The sequence below is a fragment of the Triturus cristatus genome, chromosome 10, assembly GCF_964204655.1.
Source record: "Triturus cristatus chromosome 10, aTriCri1.1, whole genome shotgun sequence".
Classification (NCBI taxonomy): Eukaryota; Metazoa; Chordata; class Amphibia; order Caudata; family Salamandridae; genus Triturus; species Triturus cristatus.
This window is the reverse complement of record NC_140593.1, coordinates 915213981-915241649: the sequence shown is the minus strand read 5'-3', so window position 1 is coordinate 915241649 and position 27669 is coordinate 915213981. Positions and strand designations below refer to the sequence as shown.

Here is a 27669-nt window from a genome sequence, read left to right as displayed (position 1 = left end):
AGTGCATGGGTTAATTAACTACCATTTGCAGGGGCGCAAAATGTCTGCCCCCCTACGCCCAGGACTCTATCTTAGCAAAGACCGGCTCTGCTTGGCAGACTTGACTAAATAATGGTGCAAGGAAAAACAAATTATGAAGCAATTATTCAGCACCTGTTTCAATTCAAATAAGATCTGCTCAAAAGCATAGTGCATTTCATATTTTTTATGTTGATATCTCACTACAGGATTGAACATGTGAGATGTTGCATAGAAAGGCAACATGTTTTTACTTCTTCTAAAACCTGAGTGGCCTTTTGAAATAACTACATCTATGACATCTGTGTCTGCAAATATGAGTTTGTGCGCATAGTGAAATAAGAAAATCATGACAAAGAAAGAATCATCCTATCCCCCCTACATGAATTACATTTAGATATTTAAGCTTTTGATCCCTTCTGCAAGCAGAAACTTCCTATAGTCCAAGTGGGGTAGATTCATTATCTGGGAATATTGTCACCTTTATAAATGCCTGATCACATTCACAGTCAACAGACAGCGGCGGCTCGCACAGTTAAATGCTGTGGGGTGCTAATGCACGGTAGTGAAATCTGACATACAATGGGAATGTGAAAACAAACTAAATAAATAAAAAAAACAACAAACCTTTCTCTCGCTGCATCGCCGAAGTCTGCAATGCGGCAAGCGCAAGGTAATTGGTTTTATTTATTTATTTATTTGATTAGTTTTCACATTCCCGTAGTATGTCGAATTCCACTACACCCACCCCGCCCCACCACGCCTCACTTCCCCACATCATTTACCTGTGCGAGCTGCCTGTCACATGGTCCATAGGGACATTGTCATTTTCTCTAAGTTAGCATGAGCATTCTGCAGCTTGCCTGCTGCTTTGCGCATGTTACTACACAACTTGTATTTTTGCAATATTTCTATGGCTGTTTTCACATGAGAACTCATCCTTGTATAAAGTTCCAGGGATTTTGACTGAACATTGTGAGCAAGGTCGAGCAACAATGTACCTTGTTATTTTGTTCTGGCCAGGCCTTAGCGCTTAGACAAACCATACCGATGCAGCTGATGTTTGGACAAAGTACTTTGGTCTTATTAGAATACACAAATAGGTAGTACACACTTGGAGAGGAGCCTTTCCAGGGAGAAGAGCGAGACAGCACCTGTGATGTAGATCTACCATCTAAAGGCTGAAGTATGGGGTCAGCTGACAAAGCCCAGAGATCCTCTACTATATAATAATACTGCTTTATAGCAAGGGGAGGGAGGGAGGTTAGGCTCTATTGTCTTTTCATGATGACATCTCCCTTCATGGTATATGGACTAGCTGCTATGCTGACTGTACTTGTACAAAGCATTTTTCTGCTTGTTGTGGCACGTATACTACAGGTTAGGGCACGTTAGTTAACATAAATATTTTAAACTGTTTCGTGTCTCTGTCAGATGTTATTGTTGACAAGTACAAGAGTGAAAGTGAAAGGGTATGTCTTGTTACCATGATTCCTGAGAGATCTGTGAGTATTGTGTTCTGGAGTGTCTAATCATTTGTTTCTATGAGTGAGTAGGAGAGCAAGTGAGACTCTATAGCTAGTCGGTCCTGGGATCGTGGGTACTAAGGTGGTAGGTTGACCCGGTCACTATACACCAAGGCCCTATAAGCCTGCGCATAGTTCTGTGTTTGTGCAGAATCCCTGCAGCACGCCACTGTCAACAGCTGACAGTGACATTTAAACTTAGTAAAGTGTATCTCACAGCATTGTGCCTGATTGATTGATAATTAAAGATCTTTTGAGATAAAAACATTTTTGGGGTTAAAATCTGTCAACTTTGCAACAGAAGATGTATTATGTGGCGAGCATTGCACATTCATATTTATATGGTAAAGGCCATGTCGCACAGTGGTGTCCTTTTCCAGTGGCTTCGCTAGCAAGTAATAATTTAAAATGTTCAGCAGCTATAAATATCCATTAGACAGATCTATTACAATGGAGATACTTCAAGTCTTTGCTGATATGTAAACGAAAAAGAAGAAGAAAACAGAAAACAGAAAATTGTCATAGAAAGGTATACAAAGAAGGGGCCTAAGGAATAAGGGTTCCAGCACACAAAATGCAATCTAGTGCACCACAGTAGAAGAATGTAATTTGAAGAAAGTCATACATTCAATTGGACCATGCGCACAAATGGTAATTTTTGATTTGATTTTATCTTTCAGAAACATCCTTGTAATTCACAGCCACAGACGACATTTATGTTGTGATTTGTCAATTAATCAGAGCTGTTTGAAATAGAGAATTCAAACATGTAAACTAATATCAGTCTAAAAGCAGTGAAAACCCCCAAAAAAGAAATGCTGAATACATTTCCATAGATCTTTATTACAAAACAATCATAAATACCTCACAATTTCCTATTATATGGTTATCTCAAAATCTAAACTTTCCATCCACTGGTTATAGTTAACATAAACATCTGCAAGAAGCGAATTTCTATAAATAACCAGGCACAAGCCTGTAGGACCATAGGAATGAATGGGAAGCTATTCCTTATTTGCGACTCGCAATTTGCTAGTCGCAAATGAGGAATGTGTAGGAATCGCTATTATAGCGATTCTTACATGCATAGGATTTTGCGAGTCCTTAATTGCGAATCCTTAATATTCGCAATTAAGGACTCGCAAAATCCTAGCTTGATGCCTGTGCCTGATCATTGTATAATTGGTGGGACATGACATGCACAATATTTCATCATTATTCAACGCCTTCATTTTTAAAACCGCAAATCAAACACATACTTTCCAGGTGGTTATTAATATCCTAAAACATTCAAAAAATGTTATTATAAAAATACTTTGCTATCATAACCTCTTACATTTATTGCTTCTTACATCTTATGGGAACCCGAAAGATAGCTGCCCCTTCCAACAGCAAACATGCAATCCCACCGAAATGCTGATGCAGGGTTGTCACCATGAACTAGTGCTTCAACAACTGATGTATACAACGATTTTTTAGTCTAGTGATTTGCTAGCTTAAAGTTTCAAGACGAATTTACGACTTACTCCACAATGAAACAGTTGCCAGGAAATATATATTGATCTCCAAAAATGCATACATTTCAGTTTGTCAGGAATTCCTCAAGGGAATCCTGGCAGACTCCCATTGTGTTACTGCTGTAGATTTGACCACCATAAGTGTGGAGATACCTGCAGCAGTAAATCCAAAACAAGGGGTGCGAAATGGGCATACAAAGTTGCGGTTAGTCTTGTAGGGTTCATACATTTGTGGCCATTCACACATTCTTCTCGGACCATTTTTATCCTGGAAATGGTCGGAGGTTCATTCCATTCAGGGATAGGAATAGCAAAATATCATCCCCCATATTTAGAAATATAGTTGGGGTTTAGGGGAAGACCTTTAACTACTGGAAACATCTTTTTGCCCAGTAGGCTACATTCTCACAGTGCGTAATATTATTCTATGCAGAATGACACATAGGGACTCGAATCCCAAAGTATTTATCACATGGTATTCTCAGTAGGACGTTTGGAAGCTGATCTTGGTACAGCTCTCCAAGCATGCTACTCTGAACATATCTAAATACCAAGACATAGTGAATCTGCATGCTAATATATGCCTAATGTTCTGGCTGCCGGTTACTAGGTGCGCCTCAGTGTTGGGCTGAGGTAAGCGTCATTCAGATTGTCTTGATTTTTGTAACACTGATGAAAGATTTGAGTCCAAGTTGTTTGTTTTTGGCTTTATTTTGGGACATTTTAATTTTAGATTTTTCCAAATTGACATTCAAAGCCCATGTGTTAATATTTCAGATGTTAGGAGAAGAAAGATCTCCAACTAAACTTCCAAAAAATGAAGTAAAAGCTGTTCAGCCAAACATAGGGGGAGCTGAAAAAGCATGAGTATCTGAATAAGGCAAGGTTTTCTTCTTTAGATCTTCTCTGTGCTCCCCTTTTCTGGTCCCAACACTTGCAATGGATGAGCGAGCACCACTCCTACTACCTCTCCTCCACTGGTTACCTCTTCTCCCACCACCACCCACATTCTCACCCCTGCCCCTTCCTCTCCTTCCTCGGACGCTTCTTCCGTGTCTAGACCTCTTCACACGTACACGCTGAGGAGAAAAAGAAGGAATACTTGTTAGCAAAGATCCCCTGACACATAGTGCTCATTTTGATATCATTGCTAAAGAGCACGACTGATTTGAAACTCATAGCCTGAGAGCAGGGCCGGATTGGGAACAGCAACCAGCCCTGGCAGACTGCTGCTCAACCAGCCCTGGGAGTGCTAGTAAAAAGCACCACTCCCGCATTTGTTACTGGGGGACGATATTGCAGCACTACTGCAAAACTGGCCCACGTGACAAAACCACTCCCCACTGCCAGAGAATCGGCTCCCACCCCTACGGCCTACTGGGGAAACGCCTGGTGTCTGCTCCGGCCAGTCCGGCCCTGCCTGAGAGCCCAGTACTCCTGGCTCACTTACGAACACAATCTCCTTTCATATAAGACAACCACATGAAATGTAGGATCCCATAATTCAAGAATGTGAATGGGGACTGTAAAGCCCTGTAATTGATTTTCGATAAGGTCTGGGATCGAAATGTCACTTCGATACCTCTGGCACACTAAGCAATGTGTTTTTCGCAAATTAAATTTCACCCCTTTAGACATAAATTTCAGATAACTCGGCTACTTACTTAAGTCCTCTGTGATTTCATAACATAAAGCTTATCTCACTAAATTTACAAAGTGTCAGAGTAAGTAATATATAGGTCTATCATTCTGAGGAGCATGGTAATATTTAGTTGGGCACAAGTTGAGGTGCAGCTTTCAAAGTGAGCTGGCAGTTTTTATCTTTACAAATGTCCGCACTGAAAGCCAGGTGAAATTTGTGGGGTTAGAAGCCATAACAGTCACACTTTTGCAGCTCTAAGCAGGAGAAAATGTGCAATATTACCACATTGTGACTCAGCACATCCTTCAGAACTGGCTAGATATCACCACACCAGGATTCACTGCACCCGCTGTTCCACTGTTTTACAGGCAGTATTAACTCCCGAGTGTGGACTATGAACTGTAATAAAGAAAGCTCCATAGGAGGTGAGGCCTATGTAACTAATGACAAGGCTCAATACATATACGCCATAAAAGATTTGTAAACTTCTTTGAAAAGAGAATGACAGAAATCAAACAACCACTTATTTATTGAAGAGTTTATATACGCTGAATATCCAAAATCCAATTTCCACAGATTTGTTTTCTGGTTTTCCCTCTTTTTCTAACTGCATGAGTCCCTCAATATGTTTCACTCTAAAGTATAAAATCTGACATGTGCCCGGTGAGGAAATATTGTATTTAAAGTGTAGGAAAGTGCCCTTTTTGTGTGGTCACCCTCACCACACTGTTTGTTCCAATGCTGATGATTAAGACCCTGAAAGTGTACTGGAGCCTGCTACCCAGGCTCCAGTGCAGGTGCTCTCTCCCTAAAACTGATATGTGTGAATTGGGATCCCCAATCTGCAAGAACTTTATTCCCCTTATAAGTCCCTAGTATATGGTACCAGTGGTACCCAGGGCATGGGTGGTAAAAGGTCATCAGGGAATGAAGCATTGTTTGTGAGTGACCCAAGGAAACTACTGACAGCAGGCCTGCGATCGCAGACTGCATGAGCAATGTAAACTGCTCTAACAAGACTTGGCCCTCACCAAGTGCGACAAAGTCAATACACTATCCTTGATATATACCAGTCACCACTAAGGAAGGCATCCTAAGCTCAGGAGGCAAGGTGCATTATATTAAAGTTGTTGTAAGTGCAAACCTTTATGTCTCTATAGTGGGCTTTTCCATTAAAGGCTACTATAAGTAATAGGCTGTCCACCGGATCAGATTGGCTGGCACTCTGGGAAACTCAAGGTTGCCAGCTCCATAATGGTATGACCGAAATATGTCATGTTTGGTATCAAACAATTTTCCTCATCACCCCTGACATAAATATCATGTTGAGGACGATGTGGCTCACGCCCAAGTGGCTACCTTGGAGCTTGCCCACCTTGTTATCCCAGCCTTTCTTGTGCTCTGGCTGCCAGCCCACAGCTGCTGCTACCTAGACAGGAATCTAACCCCCTGTCAGGAGGTGTGAACTCTCCTAGGAGTCAGAAACAAAGGCCTTTGGAGGAAGGAGGTCACACCTCCCTCTCTGACAGGGTGGCTAATGAAGTGGCACATCAAGGCAGTGAACTTCAACCACTTCACCACCTGTGACATGCACCCAGGCTGCCTTCCAAAGGAGGAAACAGCCTTCCCCCTGCCACCAGGCACATTTGCACCAGGGCAGCTAGGAAAATTAGGTATTCAGGAGGTGTACACCTCCAGACGGCTAGCCACACCTCTAGGGTGGGCTACCTGGTCTGAACAGCTGAGGAACCTTCTGTCATTTCTAAAAGTGGTAAAATAGAGGATTCTGGGTAGAAAATGAGACACACACTCTCGGATGAGGTCACCTCAGGGGCGCATTCTATTTTATTTATTTTATTTGAAAAGTTTTATATAGCACTGACTAGACCCGGAGGTATCAAAGCACTTTATATGAGGATCAGCGAGTTACAGTTAACAAAATTACATCAGCTACAGGAGCCAAGTATAGACATAAGAGGAAAACATGAGATTACACAGAAATGTGAGTTAGTAGCGCGTAGCATAGCCAAGACAAGCGTCTTTTGGGGCGGAGTGACAGGTAGAGGGGGAATGGTAAACAGGGGTAAGGGATGCAGGTAGGAAACAGAACCGGGAGACGAGGAAAACAATGTCTGATGTCCGGCTGGGTAGGTGACAGCTTAGGGTTGAATCAGAGCCAAAGTCCTCTGTAGCTGCATAGGACAGCTTCACCGGGCATCAGCCAAGGTTGCTTGTGTAAAACAGGGGTAAGGAGTGCAGGTAGGAAACACAACGAGGAGACGAGTAAAAACAATGTCCGATGTCCGGCTGGGTAGGTGACGGCCGAAGGGTGAACCAGAGCCAAACTCCTCTAAAGCTGCATAGGACAGCGCCACAGGGCATTGGCCAACATTGCTCGGGCACAGAGGTGAGTATATTTGAATATAGTAGACCATTGGCCATTTGCACCCACACCCCTAGCACCCATAAATCTAGAATTCAAGAGCTACCTCTGACACCAGAACATCAGTTGTGATCCGACTTGCCGCAAAGGGCAAAGAGGAGACCCGTGTCTGCGACAACAGGGTCTGCAAAAAGCAAAGGCTGAATACTCTTCACTATGGCAACATCCAAGGACTGTATGACTGTGAGTTGTCCTGCACCAAAGTTTGGTTCCCCCAGACAGAGGGACCCCTTTGAGAGCCAAAGGCAACTCTAGACTCCCCTATACTAGTGGCACTAGTCAAATGCACACCGCAGGTAAAAACAATGTACCGGAGTGAAAGAATTGCTGACCATTGGGCCCTTGGAAGGATCACCCAAAAGTAGATGGCCCAGCGTATTGTGGGAAACCTAGTCCTCACCTCCAGCGAGTTTCACTTGGCTAACATTTTCCCCTGGGACCTTGAAATACTTTTCTGCTCGACTTCCTTGTCTCAAGTATCCAAAAATCAACAGGGGAGTGGATCACTAGTCCCAAAAGAACCAGGGTGTGCAAAGGCAGTATAAGGTACTGTTAAAAAACCCTCAATCACGTTATACAGAGATCGATGTTAGCGGTATATTTTCATTCTCCGCTTCGTTATATGTAACGTGACAGCATCATCATTGGGTTTTGCTGTAATGCTTTCTCCACCTGGAGAACATACCACTGGTTATATTGGTAGTGATCGTAGATAAAAAAGAGTGAGTTTTGGTGAAGTGATTAGTGGTGAAAAGAATATATTTAAAAGCCCACAGAGCCAGTAAAAAATCTTTAATCGTACTGGATGTAGGAAGATTCGTAGGTCTTTGATGTGCACTCAGGGGTGAGTTAGGACCCTGTGCATTCTAAAAAAGTGTCCATAAAAAGGTCGACATGTTTCAGCCCTTCTTATGCCCCGAGGGGTCAAGCGGGCTTTCTTCAGGACCTAAGTAGTGAAAGACCTGAATATTCACAGGGTCTTTATGGGGAGGAGAGTTGGGTTAGATAGTCCCAAGAGTAACTGTTCAATTGAACCTATAGTTATTGTTCCGAACAGTGATGATGAGGAGCAGAGTTTGTGGGAAGAAAACAGACCTTATTAAAATAGTGTAGGATTCATTAAGATAAAAGCATCAACAGAAAACAAACAATATAGACATTGCTGGTTTTACCTCAGACATATTTTTGTCTGCAACAGCTAAAAAATGGCAATTCTTTCTTATATCGAGGTGAGACACTAGGGTGTCCTCACTCTCTATGGCAAAACTCGTCCCTCCTTTCAATACTAGTAAGAGAGAAAAAACATTCCATCTTGTCATACGAGGTACAGCTAGTACTTGTTGTAAGTGTACTATTCCCTTATTAAGGTGTAAATAAGAGAGCACACATTCAGTTTCGTCATACGGTATTAGGTGTAGAAATGCTAATGTAGTGAGCTATCCTTTGATTGATCAATAACCCCCGATCTATGGGATGGAAAGGGGGGAAGGGAGGTCCACATGTAAGAAAGCATTATTATCATTGAGATGATTTGGCAGTACAACTAGTATGCGTATTGAAAACTAGTTCTTTGTCACCAGTCCAGGAGCCACCAACTTTACTCGACGCTGCACTTCAAGGGAACCCCACAAAACATTCATCCGGCATCAGCAGTATCTTTATTGTCGGCTTTTTGCACCCGGTCCCCCACCAGCGCCATGTAAGTGGTAAAACCAGCTCCCCCATGACTCCCACTTCAGCACCAAGGACAGCCAGGACAACTCTGCACTTGTGCTGCTTGTGCCAGTGAAAATCAAACTAACTTTTGTGGCATGGTCCTGGGACCCTCATCACCTTTACCCTCCATGGGTTCCATGCAACTTGACCTGCAAGGGATTGATTATCACTAGTGGCTTTTACCATTGACCACAATGATAACGTTTTGCAGTACTGTTTTGCACTGATTTAATATTGCTTCTAAAATCCATACCTCCAGTTATACTTATCCAATTTAAATTTTTTACTGTGTATAAAGTTATATACTTTACGTCCGGCCGGGTCCAGGGGCCACAACCCCTGTCAATATTCCTAGAAATAACATAACCTATAGCTCCCAATCCCTGCATGCGCTGAGAAGGGATAATAATCACAACTGTCTACATTCACTGAATATTGTTAATAGGCCTTCCCACTGTCCCCACTGCAAGTTTAGGTTCCAGCCTCATAATATCTACGCGCCCCAGGCCACTACCCCATTAAGGATGTTTCTTTTAAATTGCAGATCGCTCCCTAAACACTCTTTTGAATTAGCATTATTAATAGATGAGCTCAAGCCAGATGCCCTTTTTTTGACAGAGACATGGCTTCAGATTGAGGCCGATCCTGCTATTATCCAAGCCCTTCCCCAGGGCTATTCAATACTCAGAGCCGACCGCAAGACCGGCAGAGGTGGGGGCTTAGCCATTATATTCAAAGACATTTTCAACTGCCGAACCACCTTGAATACGCTACCAGATTGTGAGAGCATGGCCTTCTCTCTAGAGTTTTCACCAACGAGTACCTTCTCCGGTCTATTGCTCTATCGCCCCCTGGGAGCCCTAGGGCAATTCTTCCCTAATCTTTCTACGTCAGTTGCCAATCTAGCACTGGCTCCAGCCAATTTTACGGTGCTTGGAGACTTCAATATCCATCTAGACGACCCCTTCAATCACGTAACCAGTGAGCTACTACTGAGCCTCCTGGCGTTCCAACTCAGACAGAAAGGATTCACCCCTACACAAGTCAAGGGCCATCTTCTTGATCATGTGTTTTGTAACCTACACAACCTGGTCGTAGGTACCCCTACCCCACTCCCCTGGACGGATCACTTTCTGATTCCTCTATGTTGGGAGACTTCTGTGCCTCCTCTTCCCCTGAGAACAGTGACGATCTTGGAACGAAAATGGTCTAGGCTCGCTTCTGACCAATGGACCATAGCTCTTGAAGCCACAAGACCACTTAGCGATCCCAATCCCAATTCGGCTAGCGATAATTTTAATACTTGGATCCAAAGCTCCCTCGACCTAGTACTCCCTAGAGCACCCACTCACAAGAAAAGCAGACTGAAAACAGCCCCATGGTTCTCCCCCGAATTGAGGGATCTAAAACAGTCATGCAGAAGACTAGAAAGAAGATGGAGACATAACTTCTCAGAGGCTAGGATACTAGACTACAGAAAGGCAATCAGGCTAAACAAACTAGAAATCGAAAATGCCCAAACCGCATTCTTTGAAGAGAAGATAGGTACTGCCGCTAACTCACCCAAAGAGATTTTTCGTATTGCCAAATCACTCACCACCTTGCCCCAGAAACCTCCGATAACAGATGGAGCACTAACTCGCTGCAATAATTTGGCAGCTTTTTTCCACCAAAAAATCCAAAAGATTTATATCCTTCATCGATTGAGCCCATGGTCACCAGAACAAGAGGTCCTCTTCCTAACTCCCACTGCTCATTGGAGCAATTTCCCCTCCTAGATGTTAACTCACTGGATCTGAGGTAACCTCAGGCTCCCCTTCTGACCCTGCACCCCCGCAGCCCCTTACCCTAGTCATTAACTCTATCCGCCCAGCAATTCTTGAAATTTTGAACTCTTCCATCACCTCTGGTACGGTACCCCCTGCATGGAAGTGTGCAATGGTCAGGGCCCTTTTGAAGAAACCTAATCTGGACCAATCCAATCTGGCCAACTATCGCCCAATCTCCCTTCTCCCTTTGCTGAGTAAGCTGATTGAGAAACAAATTAATACCACACTTGTTGATTACCTGGAATCCAACAACTTGCTACATGATTCTCAAACAGGCTTTCGTCCTCAGCTTGGGATGGAGATGGCTCTACTAGCAGTAACGGAGGAGGCAAGGAGGTTACTGGACCAGGGAGGCTCAGCGCCTATCATCCTCCTAGACCTCAGTGCCACTTTTGATACTGTTAACCATAACATCTTGTCACATCGTCTCAATAACATGGGAGTGACAGGCACAGCATTAACCTGGTTCCAATCCTTCCTCAGTGACCGCTTCTTCCAAATCTTTGAAAGAGATGTGGTGTCCACCCGGTTACCTCTTAGCTGTGGGGTTCCTCAGGGCTCTGCCCTGAGCCCTACGCTATTTAATATCTACTTGAGTCCCCTGGCGGAGATTGTCCATCCATTCGGCATTAAGATCATCACCTATGCAGATGACACTCAGCTCATAGTGGCATTAAATAACTCAGAGGGGTCATCTAGCACCCTAGGTCCTTGCCTAGAGGCGGTGGCCGAGTGGATGGAACTCTCTTACCTTAAGCTCAACGGGGACAAAACCGAGATTATGTTCCTGGGCAACCCTCATCCTTCCATTTCTTCTATCCCTGCACCCCTGTGGCCAGTCCGTATTGGCCCTGTCCCAGCTCCAAAGGCACAGATTAAGAGCCTTGGCATGTGGCTCGACAGTTCACTCGATTTTAACCACCAGGCGCCTAAGCTCTCAGCCACTTGGTAGAGCCTGATGAGAATGCTGCAGAAAATTATTCCGCTCCTTCCCTTCCAGGCAAGAAGGATTATGGTACAGGCCCTTATACTCTCCCGCCTTGATTATGGGAATGCCCTATACCTGGGAGCTCCCCAATTTACCATCCATAAACTGCAAATAATTCAGAACTGTGCTGCCCGTCAACTTCTCCAGATGCCCCGGTGGCAATCTGCCATACCAGCACTGAGGAGCCTCCACTGGCTCCCAATTTCGGCCAGGATACAGTTCAAAGCCATGTGCCTGGCCCATAGAGCCATGTGGAACACTGGCCCGGTCATCACCCCTTGTCACTCCATATCACCCCCCAGAAACCTTCGCTCCAGCTCCTCTTTTTTGGCCACTCCTAAGAAAATATGAAGATCTAGATGGGGCAAACGTTCCTTTTCGTTTAATGTACCAAAACTCTGGAACACGCTCCCCCCCCCATTTTACGGAAGGAAACAAATATGCAGGCCTTCCGTAAACTCTTAAAAACTAACCCTGGGCATAGTTTGCGAAGTAGCGCTACACGTAGCTACGCGAAGTGCACTTCACACTACGCGAGCCACGCGTACCTTCGCAAACTACGTAGTGCACTGTGCAAGATGCTGTTCGCACTGATTGCACAGTGCCGGATGCTTGTCCGCACTGTGCAATCAGTGCAAACTGCATCTTGCACAGTACAAGCGGTCGTTTTCTGCCGCTCGAGTAGATTCTAATCGAGCTGCAGCTTTCTCAACGTGGACTGGTAGTTTCTCATCACGAGCGGTTGCGAGCATACGCGACCACTCGCAATGAGAAACCTGACCTCCCCGCGTTGAGAAGCACACCGGGAGGTTTATTTTCCACGCTCGCGATCGGCAGCTTGATGTTGCTGATCGCAAACGAGGAAAAACTCTCGCCGGGATGTCATTTTGCTTGCTCGCGGTCGCCAACTTGAAGTTGAGGACTGTGAGCAAGCAAAAAATGACCGCTGCACTACGCTACGCTATGCGTGTTTGCACTGTGCTACGTGCAATTTGCGTAGTGCGAAGTAGCGCAAACTTCGCAAACTACGCGAGGGTACCGTAGTGTTTTGCCCAGGCTTATTAAAAACCCACCTCTTCAAGACAGCGTTTTAACGTTTCGGCTCTTCTGCTTGTTCTGTCAACAGCGCTGAGAGGTCTCAGGGTAGCCATGTGCTATACAAATACAATTTCATTTCCTTTCATTTCATATAATTATCTGCTTTATTTTTATAAATTGGTTACGGATTTCTTTCGAGTCATGCCAATTACTTATCATCCATGTTGGTACTCTGAAATGCTTAACACATGTTCCTCTAGTAAAGACTAACCGCTCTTTGCCATTACACCAAGACTGAGCTAAGAATTTATTATTGTGAATCCAAGAACCATATTTGGGGTATTCAGAAAGTTTTGCATGGAGAAACCTAACCAGAATCACCACAAAATACTCTACTGCCTTACATAAAGAATTTATGGAGGGCATCCATGTAGTTTGGGCTATTATATTAATATTGCCTGAAAATGCTCCTTTTTGATGTCTCTCACGTGATATTAACCATGTTTACTATTCACTTACTTCACAGCTTCTTTCTCAGACCATAGGTGATTGTGCAAAAACCTCATTTTTAAAAGCTGGGTTCAATGGATCACAAGTCAAGGCAGAAAGATAAAGTCTGTATCACAATTAAATATTTAGCTCATGATGACAATAGAGGTAGGAATTAATGCTTGCTACAGACAACTGTTGTAAACCTCAAGTCACACGTTCAAATCCTGGCAAAACCAGCTTAACCTTCATCTTTTCCAGACAAATGATTTGACTACTGTTAGATTAGGTTTTATTAATCCTTGTTATTAAATGCTCTTAGGGGTGATGAATGTGTATTATAAAGTGCTATATATGAAATCCAGTTCTAGATGTAATCAAACAATTAAGATCTAGCAAGCAACTTCTTTTAAAGAGCATAAAATTGTATGACCTAAATGTATTTTTTTGACAGTGTAGCAAAAACACCATGAACTTAAACATTGCATCCCGATCCTTCCCCACCTCCCCGCCCGCTCCTATTTACATCCAGTCACACTTGTAACGCAACATTTCAAGTTTAACATTCCAACCCAACAACCCTACACCCCACACTTCTACCTGTGAAGCATCTGTGGCCCAACACCTTTTAACAACAGAAACAAACAAGATATTGGGGTAGTTGAGATGGACCTCCTCCTGTGCAGTTTCAATATGCAGCAGTCAAACCACAGGTAAGGTATCCTTGGACCAGGGCCAGTATATGCCAATGACCAGAGTATTGAGAGAACACAACGGAGCCACAAGATGGCCATCCTCACAGAGGTGGCAATGTCAAAACATTTCAGCTCCTTGGAGGGCAGTAGGGAAGTGAGGGGCTTTTCAATCTCCATCTGGGACCAAGCAGGGTCAGTTTCCAATGAGGCAAGATAGTTTCCAGGTTGCCCCCAACGACCTTTGGATTTGGGGCGGTTTCAGGTCTGGGAGCGGGTGGAGGTGGGGTGTGGAGGGCATCTGCCCACCTGGGTGGCGTCATTTGTTGGGTCATATCTCTTAACTGCTCGCTGTTCAGTTGCCCAATTGCCAAGCCACTTCTGGGGTGTTGAAGCAATGGGAGCGGGATCTGTGGATAACCCACAGTCGCACTGGGAAGAGTAGCATGTACTGCAAATACATCACCCTGAGTTTCTGTTTTACAGAGTCAAAGGAATTGCACTGCAGTTTTGTCACCTGAGTATGGTCTGGCAAGATCATGATGTGTGATGATTGAAAGTAGAGCTTGCCACAAGTACGGGTTTCTCAAAGAATAACATTGTTGGCACGGAACTTCAGTATTTTGGTGATAACAGGCTGGGGGGAGACCCCGGAGGAAGATGCTGTGCCTGGTCCCATGCACCCGCTTCACCATGAACCATGGTGACAGAGACCCTTCAGGAATCCAAGATCTCATTCAGTTTCTCACAAAGGTCTCTTGGTCAGAGATTTTAACCCCTTCAGGGAAGCCAACAGGGCACAGGTTTGATGGAATCAACTTTCTGCATCTCCTGCCCTAGCCTCAATGGTGCGAACAGTTGAAAGCAGTGTAGTTACTTTGGTCTTTAAGTTGGATGAATCATCCTCAAGGCTGGACACTCAACTTTCCACCTCAGTCACCTTCCCTGCCACACCGCCAAGCCCCTGAAACAGCACATCAATGTAGACATCAACCACCCCAATTCTGGAGTCAAGGGCCTCCCTCGAGAATTGGATAGCTTGCAATATCTGGTGTGCATGTGGGCAGGCAGAGGGTACTGGTAACTGTTCATCAGATTCTGGCTTGTGATGCATCAGAGCCAACAGCAGGGAGGAGCGAGAAAGGAGCCTTCTTAATGCCGATGTCACCATGACGCTAATGTCCAGGAATGCCCACTTCCTAGCACGCTTACCCATTCAAGTGGTGGGGCAGCAGAGCAGCCGAGTGGGGGGGGGGGGTACAGGTGGATGAGGGATGCCTTGCAGCTGAGGGATGCAGGCTGTAGAAAGATGGGCGTGCAGAGTGCCGGTTCAGAACTCGTTGTTTCTGGTGTCAATCATAGGCAGTGGCATCACAGGCAGTACCATCTTTGGGAGGGGTGTCCACTGGTGGCAGTCAACGGCCCGCTTGACCCAGGAGAGACCTCGGGCAGCAGGTGCAGCCAAAGAAGACTTCCATCCATCGACACTGGTGCTCAGAAGAAAGGAGAGAAAGGGGGGACCCATTGGTCTCAGAAGGGCCAGGCTGACCTTAATCATGGGGGGGGGGGCACTCGCCAAAACCAGCCCATGCCAGCCAGGAGAGGACCCACCTGAAACTCCTGGTGATTGGACCTGAAACTCCTGGTGATTTGGGCTTCTTAGTATACTAGTGAAGCAGTATCAATGGGGGGGTGCATCAATCTCCTAAGGCTATGGACATGGGGCCCCAACACCAGCATTCAACCCCATTAGCTTCCACAGGCCAGTCTATCAAGAAGGGCCCAGGGGGTGGCTCTGCTCGAGCAATTTGCTTGATGTCCACCTCACCTCTCACCAAGGCCCCACCAGGCCCGGGGAGAGGGGAACTCACCAGGAGTTGTACCGGGCACTGTCTCGATATCACCGTAGCCCTCCTTCACAGCACTGCCGCTCTCCTGGACAATAGTAGAATTCATATGAGGGATCAGAGAGGGCACACACATGGGGTAGGCATCCGCCACTCAAGGCCTGGCCCCAGGTGACGGCCTCCGCTGTTTGTCACATCTGTCCCCACAGTAACACTGAGCCAGGGGTGAGAATGTCCTCGGGGATACCCAGGGGATTGCCATGAGCCTCCTGGGGTCCTCCCCAGTGTGTGTGGTGGATCCGGTGCATCTCAGGAGTCTTCACAGGATCTGCAGACAGGCACCATTTTGCGGGATGGAGTACAGCAACGCCCCCATCTGAATTAGCTCCACCAGGGCCAGCGGTGAAGCATTGTTCAGCCCCAATAACGGCTGCAGATGATAGGAGGAGTGCTCTGGGGATCTCACTGTGATCGAGGGGGACCCAGGGCAGCAGTTGGAGCAGGACGGCAAAGGAAGTCCCAAGAGCTCCACTAAAACGTGTCCAACATCTTGGCTGCTTCAGCCATGACCCTAGTATATGTTTATTTTATGCAACCATCTTGTTGAGTCATCACAAACTCCATATGGTGAACTATGAACATCCTTAGATTTTTTTTCTTGGAAGTAGCCCAATATAATTAAGAAGATAAGTAATTTTTAAAACTTGTTAGTTGGACATGTGTGCTAAAAAGTTCTAAACCTTATTTAGGAGGTTTGAAGAAAGTTGCATTGATGTGGAAAAATGTTATGTAATCATTAACAAGAATTTGAACTTTATTGGTTGAAAATGGATAACTAAATGTACAATGTTAATTAAAGAAACTTTGGATTTTAATAACAGACAACTTTGAGCTACCTATAACTGTGAAACATCTCAATATTTCAGTAATTGTGTGAAGATCAGTTAAGATCACATCAGTTAAGATTGCCATCCACTTGAAGATAATGGAGGGATTTCATCTCTCGTGGCAGGATTTTCTTTTTGGGAGTAGAGTTTCAGCAGGATGGAAATTAGGAGAGATTCCCACCAATACTCTGAATGAATGGGCAATGGTATTTCAATTAATTAAGCCATAACAATTTGAGGCATAAAATGTAGTGAACAGAATCTGGATGCAAGTCATACCTTCAGCTGCACAGTGTCACAAGTGACCACAAGGGCTCTAGCTTCTTGCTCGGTGGGGCAATTTACAGAACATTTTTTCACAATCTGTAAGAGGAAGAACATGAACACTCTCATTAAATGAAGTTTCTGACTAAAGATACTGTAAACCCTTACCATGATTACAGAAAATCCCTAATATTCTGTTAAATTAGGGGTGTATGATATTGTGTATTCTTTTGCGAAACTTACCCAAATTTAATAAAAATGTTGCAAAATATTTACAAAATTATGACTTTCAAAATGAAACGTGGTTGGTTGGTAATTTTTATGGTTATTTTTATGAGAGCACACACTTTGCTTAAAAAAATGATGAACAAGTAATTGGCAAGAGGACAGGTTTGAGCAGTAAACATGTCTCGGAAACACTTTTTTAGCGTGTGCTTTGACGACGACCAGGACACTGCGCTCAATCTGTAATTTGACACCAAGACCCTTATTACGAGTTGGATGATACATGGGTAACAGTAAAATCACAATCGATTTTACCTTCACTATGCAGTAAATCCAGGGCCTTAAGTGGGCCGGTTTCTGCCTGTGCTCAGCACTGGCAGTTCTTAAAAGCAGGTGCTGAGACGGGTCCCTATAGGGCTCTCTATTTTTGCCCTTAACCTCAGGGTGAAAAATTAAATCTTAACTTTGCAGCAGTACCACCCTTCACTGCCTTTGATGGAACTTTAGAGAGACTCATTATAGCTCTTTCACAGTCTCACCATTTCAGAACAGAAGCATTTTTAATGTCATATACAGCAAAGCCATAGTTGTTATTAACTTATCTTATGCAACTAACAACCGCTGACAAAGCCAATTGACCTGGCTTGTTGTTGGAGTATTGTTACTTATTGTTTTATATATTTAGATGCAATGACAGAAGCAGCAAAATACCAGCTGGGCAGCACACTATGCTTAGCATAGATTTTTAGCTTACGTGTTTTTAAGCAACAAACTGAATTACATGGGTCACGCCCCTTTGTGAGACGCCCCAGTTTTTTCATCCCACTGAAAGCACTAATTAAATCCACAACAATACCACACAAGTATAAGTTAAACCCCATGCGATAGAGAATTTCTGGGTGGGGCTTATTTTTGTGGTCATAGAAATACACAGAATTCTCTATTTGATGGAGCTTAGCACATGTGTTTATCACCTGCCTTGAGCAGTTGGTAAATGTATGCAGGGAGCTCTGGTTGAGGTAGGGGAGTGGGGCAGGGAAGGGAATGCCCCGGTTACTTACCGGTAATCTTCATTAGTCCCAGTCTTCCTTGCCACAGTTTTACCAATGAGCATTCTGCTCCCACAGAAACTCACAGCAAAAGTTATCATACTAGTCTCCCTATCCCTCCAATATGGCCCCCAGTGGCAACAACCAATCACATAAAAGGATACAAGATCCACACCACGACCTGCAAACCAAAGCTGAATACATGAAGCCACAACAGAGGGCCGGGAGGGAAGGGAAACTATACAGTGGCGAGGAAGACTAGGACTCGGAGCAATGAGGATTACCGGTAAGTAACAGGGGCATTACCTCCTTGTCCGTCTTCCTCGCCACAGTAATTACCAATGAGCAGATACCAAAGCAACATCAGCTTCATGGATAAGAATCACAGCCAACACACGGAAGGCAGTACAACAAAAACTCCAGTGACAACAACAGAGAGAGACACACATTTCAAGAAACCACTGAGTCCAGATTAGAAGAGTCAAAGGCAACCGAAGCACCAACCGCAACCTCAAGCCGGGAACGAGACATGAAGGAATGAGGGGAAGACCAAGCGGCTGCCTTGCAAAAATCCTCAACAGAAATATCCGAAAGGCGGCCCAAGAAACAGCAACAGAACGAGTAGAACACCCCAGAAGAGGACGAAAGGGAACCACAGACCAGACATCATATGCCAATAGGACAATCTCCTAAATCCACTGACATGAGAGTGGAAAGAGACAGCCGCAGGCACTGCGGGGCCACACCAAAAGACAAACAAATTGGTCACAGTACCAAAAGAAGCCGTGCGGGACAAGCAAGGCAACAAAGCACGCATCACATCCAAAAAGGAGCAATGTAGAGTCCTCCGCCGACGAAGGAACAGGAAGAAGATAGGGAGGACCGCCACAGCCGACCGATGAAAGAATCCATAGGCACCAAAGTAGGAAGAGCCCGCAAGAGCAACCCATCCTCAAAAATTCTCAAAAAAGGAGCAGACCGTAGGAAAGCCCCCAACACCCCAACATGTCTGACAGAGGCAATGACCACCAAAAACACCAACGTCAATGTCAAAAACGTCAAGTCCACCGACTCCAAACAGCCCATAGGGAACCCCCTGCAAAGAACTCAATACCAATGGAAGGCCCCACAGATGAGGAGACAAGACAGGACGTGGGGATGGAAAGGCCAGAGACTTGAAAAGGTGAATTACCAAGGGCTCCGCAGACACAAAAGGGAGACCAAGCAAAGCCGGAGCAGCCACCCACTGAGCACGGAGGAGAGAAAGGGCCAAGCCCAAAACAAAACCGCCCTCCAAAAAATCCAGGACCCGAGCAGGATCCAAACCCTCAACAGACTAACCATGGCGCAGAACTCCACTAGCAAAGGTGACCCAATGCGTAGCGTAAGACTGCAAACGAGAGAGGCATCAGGACTGCCAGAGAAGATCCGCAACCATCAAGGAACAACCACCGTGGACCAGGGAACATGGTCCAAGAATCAAGTCCGAAGTCCCATGCAATGGAACACCGGAAGAGGAACCAGAGTGCCCAACAAGGGACACGGAAGGTACAGCAACGTCCAACCCAGACAATCTGCCAACTTCAACAACAGAGAAAACCATGGGCGGCGGCACTTGCAAAACCTCCGGAAGCAGGGGAACTGGAGGGAAGACATACAACAGGCCCATGGGCCATAGTAAGGACAGCACATTTACCTTCCAAGCCATCTGATAGGGCACTATCGTGCAGAAACAACGGATCTCGGTAATGTCTGGAGACGCAAACAAGTCCACCACTGGACAAACCTCCTCAGCAATGTCCGGAACAGCACCCGGGTCAGAGACAAGATCCCATGGAGGAAAGACCCAGCCCAAACAGTCTGCCACAACATGCTCCCGGCCCAGGAGGGAAACCGCTGACAGGGAGGCCAAAGACGACTTTACCCAAGAACAAAGGAGGTGACTGAGGCGACTGAGGGAACGAACCCGGCAACCCCCTGATGACAGATGTAGGACATGACAACTCGGCTGTCCATCTGTACCAGAACAAGGTGACACTCCAGCAAGGCAGCAAATGCCAACAGACCCAAGTGAACGGGCCATAGCTCCCTGTAAATGGAGGAGCAAGACATCAGCGCCACCGACCACCAGCCCTGCACAGAAACGTCGTCCAGAGTAGCCTCCCCAGTCCAACAGACGGGCATGCAAAGTGACCACCAGAGAGGGAAAAATCAGAAACGGACAACCCCGGACAGAGGACCATCGTCTAACCACCAAAACAGAACCTCCCTCACCTTGGCCGACACATGAACCCCCGACTGAAACCAGGCCACAGGGGCGCCAAACAGACAAAATATGGCCCATCACAGGAGCCATATGGAGACGAGTCCAAGGAACCACCAAAAAGGAGGCGGTCAGCAGCCCCATGACCCACAATTGGACCAGATAACACCCAAGGCTCACAGGAGGGCAAGTCCCTGATAACAGTGACCGAAGCACCAACACCAGAGTCAATATCCAGGCAGGAGGCAAGAACACAAATCCCAACAGAGTCCAGAAGGGAGCCCCAACGTACATCAGATGCCGAGAAGGAACCAGCCAGGGATACTACCGATCCACCAGAAAACAGTGACCCACCAGGACCAGGCAAACCTCCCTGACTTGCAACTCCGCCGAAAAGAAAGAAGAAGCAGAAATCAACAAATCATCCAGGTAAGGAAGATCACAGCCCCCATCCCATGGAAATGCCCAATCAGAGGGGCTAGTACCTCAGTAAAGACAAAAGGGGATGAACACAGGCCAACGGGTAACACCTTGTATTGAAAAAGACTGCCCAGAACACAGAAGCGTAAACATTCCCGAGAGTCCAGATGGACAGGGACAGGGAGAAAAGCAACCTGATGGCCGATGGAAGCCAGAAAATCTACCGATAAATCAGGGCAGGATCACCTGCAAAGACACCACCCTGAATGAGACAGGGGGAATGAATCAATCCAACCACATCAGGACCAAGATCTTCCTGAAGACCCCTGTATGCCTCTTCACCTAGAAGAGAATAGAGGACACTCCCAGCCCCCAAAGATCCCCAGGCAACGGAACGACAGCGCCTTATACCATAAGGCAACAGACGTTAACCAACAGAGCCTCATTCAGCAGAGCGTCCCAGGGGTAAGGAGTGACCTGTAAATTGTCCGGGGGAGACTGGACGACCCCATGTGAAAACCTTCCGACACCACTGGAAGAATCCAACTGGCCGACACAGTCCGCAACTAGCCGACCACAAAGAGAGACAGGTGACCTCCCACAGGATCCACACCTGGAGCCACCCAGTCACGATATGGAGGGTGCAGAAGAGGAGGAAGAGGTGGCAGGAAACAGGGATGTGCCAGAGGAAGGAGCACCCCGGCCACGTCCCCGTCCACGAAAGAACTGAGGAACCTGCTCCGGATGAGTAGGACCCAAAAAGGCCAGACGAGCCCCAAAACATAGGGAACATGCCACCATCTCAGGAGCCAACTCCTAACGAACCTCCGCCGACATCTTGAATAAATTCTCCAAGGGAGCATCAAAAAGCTCAATACCGGAAAAAAAAGGATATTCATAAGCAAACCCTTCAGCGCAGCAGCGGCCTACCAAGAACGTAACCACAACTGGGGACGAGCCACAACAGTAGACCCAGCCGCAGATGCCGATGCCGATGCCCCCAAGGAACCAAAGGAAATGACGGAAAAGAGCCGCTGCCCCATCAGGACGAGAGTGGAAGTAATGTCCGTGGCCCGGTGCAACAACACAGCCAACAGCTGGAAGGTCATCAACAACGACTGGATAGCAGGGGAAGAATAAGCAGCAGCACTGTAAAGAAAAAGAAGCGGCGGCAAAGTGTGTCACACTGCCTATAAGCCTACCTCACATGGTATTCCCAGGTGGACTCCCATCCAGATAATAACCAGGCCTGCCCCTGCTCAACTTCTGAGAGCAGATGAGATCATAAGCATGCATGGTGGAATGGCCATAGGTCAAAGAATCCATATGAACAGCAGACCCTGAAAACAACAGGATGGAGCAAACGTGCAGAAGGACAACCTGAAGATTCGACCCCAGCACAACAACGACTCCGAAGATCGACAACCTCCCACACCAGAGACCTAGGAGGGACCAGGAACACAAGTAGCCCCTCCAGATGGAGGAACATTCCCACCACGAAAAGCGGCAGCCATCGCAAAATGTAACATCTGCTGGAACACAGCCAGCGAAGAGACCTTGGCAGCGGAGTCAGAACACCTCCCAGCGTGGGAAGAATCAAGACAGCACCCCCATAACAAAAATGAATGAAAAACCATCACGGCAAGCCAGCATCGTTTAACAAGCATTGGCATAGCCAATAGGTCTCGCTTTTGGGACCTTATAAGTATTTAGTTATACAGCACAATATCCTTGGTGCAACAACATTAACTGTTGCATGGTTAAACACTTATAAGGTCCCAAAGGCGAGATCTATTGGCTATGCCAATGCTTGTTGTTTTTCCTACGGCGCTAAAGCACACACTGTGAAGAAGACGTGTGAAGTACGTGGGGGCAGCTTTAACACCAAGTCAAGCAGAAAGGGTCGAATGATGTGTTTGTATTGTGAAAGAGATGTACAGAATGAAAAAGGCTTGTAAATGGTTTGGCTGTGGCTACAACAAAACGGACGTTAGGGCATACAGTAACGTAGTCTTAATTTTAAAAAAAGTTTGCGCGCCGAGGAAGCACATAATAGCTGGAAGTAAAAATCTGCTAATAAAAAAAAAAAATACTTGGCTTTTGGTTAAAAGGCACAAATGTAGCAGGCTTATAATACTTTAGAGCTAATATACTTTGTAATTGTCAATAAGCAACATAAATGTTGTGTTTGCAGAGCGCACAAACTGCTAGCAAGCAAGCACCAATGTAAACGTCGGTGGAGCTGTACCTGAAAGTGAAACATTGTGTTGAATGAAATGGGAAAGTAAAGCAAGTATCTTTGTAACCCCGCTGCCGAGGTGTATAAGTATAGGATCAATATCGGCAAACACAGAGCATCAATGTAAATAAGTGGGGAACTGTACCTGAAACCCATAAAAAACATAGCCTCGAAGTAAATGCTGCATATGTGCCGCTGTCAATGGAAGCCCAGAGGTTAGTGCTTCTGCCGCAGTTGTATTTTTGAAGCTCCTTAACGTTAACTGGACATGCACTAATAATGCGGGCTGATAAAATGCCGTTGTGAAAACGGAGTTAAAAACACGGCAAAAGCAAAGCATTAGATATAGTGGAGGAAAATACACTGAAAATGCGGAGGAGAAAAGCCGTAGCGAAAACACAATGAAAAACATGTGAAAATTAAAGCAGTTGTTATTGCGTAAAAAAATGCCAAAGTTTAAAAAAACATCGCCTCACAAGAACCGCTAAGGGTGTTGATGATGAGGCACAGAGCACTACTAATGCAGTTTGACGAATGCTGTGGCGAAAACAAAAGCAAAGCAGTTGCTACAGCGGAAGAGCTGTAGCTGAAACCAAAACATTGGCTCGAACTAAATGGCAAAAGAAAGCAAGCTTCTTAACAACGGAGGAACGAGGCAAGTATAAAATAACAAGCAGGAAGTTGGATAAGGGAGGGGGTGGCAAATGGTGATCACTTTCGCGGCCGCTTTGATGTTCTCAGTGGCCGCGCGGCTCACTGAGAACATCAAAGCGGCCGCAAAAGTGATCAGGCAGGCTGCCAAATGGTGCGCGCCCGGCACACATGCACTGTATTTGGAGGCCTGAAAAGCACTAGTTTGCACTTTCAAATCCCCCATTTACTAAAGCTCCCTGAAAACGCTCCTAGAAGGCCTCCTGCAAGCCTCCAGCGTGTACACAACCCCCCCCCCCCGGAATGCCAACGGCCCAAATTAATTATGCCATAACAACGCGACGACCAACAAGGAGCCGGACCCAATCCACAACCCAAGAGCACCGGGACCTATGCGGTGTCCCAGCGGGAAACCGATAAGATAATGGGCTGGAGGGAGCCTGCAGGAGAGCCCGGGCGTCCCTCCCAACCCTTAGGGGACCAAACAAAAAGGTGCAGAAAAGGTGCTGAGCAGCCAAGCACCACAAAGACCTGCTGAGTCCGCTAGAGCAGGACTCAGAAGGAGACCTCCAGCAAGCGAGGTCAGAAGCACAGCACACTCAGGGAGTCTGCTATAGCAGGACCAAGGAGGAAGTGCAAAAGGGGGAAAGAAGATAAGCTAGGCAAACCAAAACCCCCGGGACATGAGAGTCCAATACAGCAGGACCGCTGCCCCCACTTACCTGAACACAGGAACAGCACTTGGAGTAGTGCAGAAACAAAAAAACAGGTTGTGGTGTGGATCTTGTATCCTTTTATGTGAATGGTTGTTGCCACTAGGGGCCATATTGGAGGGATAGGTAGACTAGTATGATAACTTTTGCTTGGAGTTTCTGTGGGAGCAGAATGCTCATTGGTAATTACAGTGGTGAGGAAGATGGACGAGGAGGTAATTATGTTTCCTGGCAGGAGGGAACTCCGTATATTCACCCTTGTGTGAAAAAACTGGGAATGAGGCTTGGCTGCTGCTGCAACCAAAGCCTCATTCGATTCCTGTGGCCAGAAAAAAAAGGTTCTTGTTCTCCCACATGGAAAAAATGAGTGTGGAAAAAAAGCATACCAGGCTAAAAACAGGCTGAGGGAAATTGCATTCGGCAAATTCGGTAATTTGCTTCCATGCAACTCAGAATCCTTCCTCCTTTCTTCTCCCTCTTCTCCAAGGTTTCTGAGATCTACCTACAGCTATTCTTTGCCAGCCACCAATAATCTTCATAACTTGTGAATTGTCCACTGTAGTCCCCCTTCCCATGTCCAAGGACTGAGTCAAGACTAGAAGTAGAGTTTGTCAATTTAGAAACCATTGTGATTCTTTTTAGGGTTGAACACACAACGATGTGACATTCACACAACACAGATCAATATGCTGACATTTGACCCCATGAATCTGATACAAAAATGTTGAGGCGTGTGTTAGATGATTTAGTTTGCCTAACTGACTTTGTTTCTTTTTTTTGTTAGTGACAATGTTCAAATCTGCATCAGGCACATGCTTACTTACACCTCCATATTTGAAATCACAATCTTCGAGGTTACTTCTCTCAAAGTCCTCTGTCATTAGGCACTCTGTCTCTTTGATGGTGAAGTAAAGTTGTTGGAGATTTGCATCCTGAGACAGAGGGGAGAATGTCACAAACAGATTGTCAAATCCATACCAAACGTCTATCCACTCAAACAACATACATGTTAAGTCAGAGATCATCTTTCTGCAGAAGTGCCACAGATCTCATAATTCCAGTGGGGACGGTAACTGCTTTTATCAGCACTGTTCCAACTATGCTCCTTTTGTTAATGGTTTTGTCTGTTTCTATATTGTTGAATTACCTTTTTGTTGGTACTGCAACCAAATATTCAGCTATGAAGAACAACTACTGCAGGATGTCACGCAACCGGCTGAACTATTTCCAAGACCACTGGAATTAAGCAATCTTGTGACAACGAGGAGTTCAATAAAATTATGGATTTCCCTCATTTGATACATAATCCATCATCGACTGCATAATCTGCTGTTTTTAGCCAAACAAAAATGTTGTTTCAAGCTCAAAAAGATAAAAAGTTATTAAAATGCAGTGACGTGTTGCCAAATATTGGGAGGACCTTTGCAAAGGTGAACTGGTCATCTTTCTGTTGCTTATTGCTCTATCTGCATATCATACTAGTACTAATTAGGTGAAACCTTTGCCCAAATAGTGTTAACATGTCAAAATGGCAAAATAATGAAGTAACACCATCACAAAATGGGATACATTATGATGCATCATTTGCCTCTTAATTTAGACAATTTAGTTCACCCTTCCGCATAATGTGGTCCTCACCTGTAACTTACTTCTAGTGGTCATGACTATTTTAGAGAATATTGATAAGCACAGTATCAAAATTAATACAATAATGAATGAATAGACTTTTAGAGCACATAAGTGTGAATTTAATAACACAAAGGGGCTTCTCTAGTATCTTATAACGTCACTCAGTTCTAAGGTGGCCAGATTGATTTTTAAAACAAAAACTTGGATGGTATAGACATAGAAGGAAAACTAAGTGTCGCACCACGCATGGACGCTAAAAGATGACAATGACAGCACCCACCAAAGTAGAAAAATGACTACACCGGCACATGTCATCAGTAATGGGATTGGAAACTATTTACTCCAGGAACTCATGCATTGGGTGTAAAGGTGTGGCAGGGGAAAGGGGGCGGAGTCATAGGTGCAGAGCTTGAACAGCAGAGTGTGACAGTTAACATATACAGTCATTAAAAAAATTATCTGCTTCAAAGAAATTGGCAGCAAGGACATGTGACAGTATATATGTTCTGGATTACTTAAGTGTTCACAAAGAGGCAAACATTTAGAAATATCTTACATGATTAAGACACCTGCTCCACAGGTCATTGCATGCCCAGCAATTTTGAGGGGATTATAATAGTGGTAAATGAACTTTATTGGTTAAAACAGTTCTGGGCGTTTTCTGGGTTTTGTTCAGTCACAGTTTTGAATCAGAAAGTAGCATAGAGAGTTAATGCGCTTGCTACAAAAACCATTGACTAACATGCAGATCACAGATGCGTACTTTATTTAGGTAGGCTACTGTTTTTGACGCAGATCATATTTCATAAGTTGCAAGTCTTCTAAGATACCACACTGTTCTATTTACGTGTATCAAAGCCCCTAGCCCCCCCCCCCGAAATTTTTCTTGGTCCCCCCTGAAATGTGACTCTAGTTGCACCTCTGTAACAGACCTATAGGAAATATATTGTGCATGAAAAATTGAATGAGTTGGCTTTCCAGATAATGCATTTTGCTCCATTAGAAAAAGTTTTGAGCAGTCAATGAAGGAGAGCTGAAACATACATAAGCAGCTCGTTTAGTCTGCTTCACTTTGAATTCTGGGGTTCGTAGCCCCAGCCTGGCTTTCGGCTCTTCAAGGCAAACATTACTCACCAGCCTGACGTCAGAATACAGGAGACGGAAAGCCGGTCTATTCACTCCAAAATTCAGAAGTTCGGTGGCTTCGTCAATGAGGTGAAACTGTTCGCTGGTTGCTGGGTGCGTAGAAAGGGCCCCAGAGGAGCCAGCTGTCACCAAGCAGAGCAGCAGCGCCCTTTTCAACCAACTGCCCATCTCTGCCTTTGTCTCGCTCTCTGCTCTCAAAGACGTTGGAGAACTCGTTTTATTTACCGATCCCTTATTTCATGGTTTCATTTTTAGGCAGTAAAGTTTCCCTTTGAAAGCAGCACTGTTTTTTCCTTTCATTTCTCGGGTACAGGAGCAGTCCGTGGAAATACCCGTCTATTACGAAGGCGGATGTTTGGCCAATCTTAGACAATATCATTTGTCAGCACGAGTGACCTTTCGATGATCTGTTATGAAATCCCCTAAGGTGTATTTCTG

The 27669-nt window shown here is 45.4% G+C and overlaps 1 protein-coding gene across 1 annotated transcript; it reads right to left on the bottom strand.

Annotated features, from left to right (window-relative positions):
- Positions 1-2369: 2369 nt before the first annotated feature.
- Positions 2370-27435, bottom strand: LOC146796254 (cathelicidin-related peptide Oh-Cath-like). Its single transcript, XM_085630192.1, has 4 exons — positions 27220-27435; positions 25281-25388; positions 16912-16995; positions 2370-4140 (listed from the first exon to the last, which is right to left on the bottom strand). Exons 1-4 carry the CDS (start codon positions 27397-27399, stop codon positions 3895-3897), a joined length of 618 nt encoding a protein of 205 aa, XP_085486318.1. The 5' UTR covers positions 27400-27435; the 3' UTR covers positions 2370-3894.
- Positions 27436-27669: the final 234 nt, after the last annotated feature.

Coding starts and splice junctions, on each gene's coding strand:
- LOC146796254 (XM_085630192.1), bottom strand. CDS start 27,399: ATGGGCAGTTGGTTGAAAAGGGCGCTGCTGCTCTGCTTGGTGACAGCT. Junction 25,389..27,219: donor TGTATTCTGACGTCAGGCTG/GTGAGTAATGTT, acceptor CCTCTGTCTCAG/GATGCAAATCTCCAACAACT. Junction 4,141..16,911: donor GTGACACTGTGCAGCTGAAG/GTATGACTTGCA, acceptor TTTTCTCCTCAG/CGTGTACGTGTGAAGAGGTC.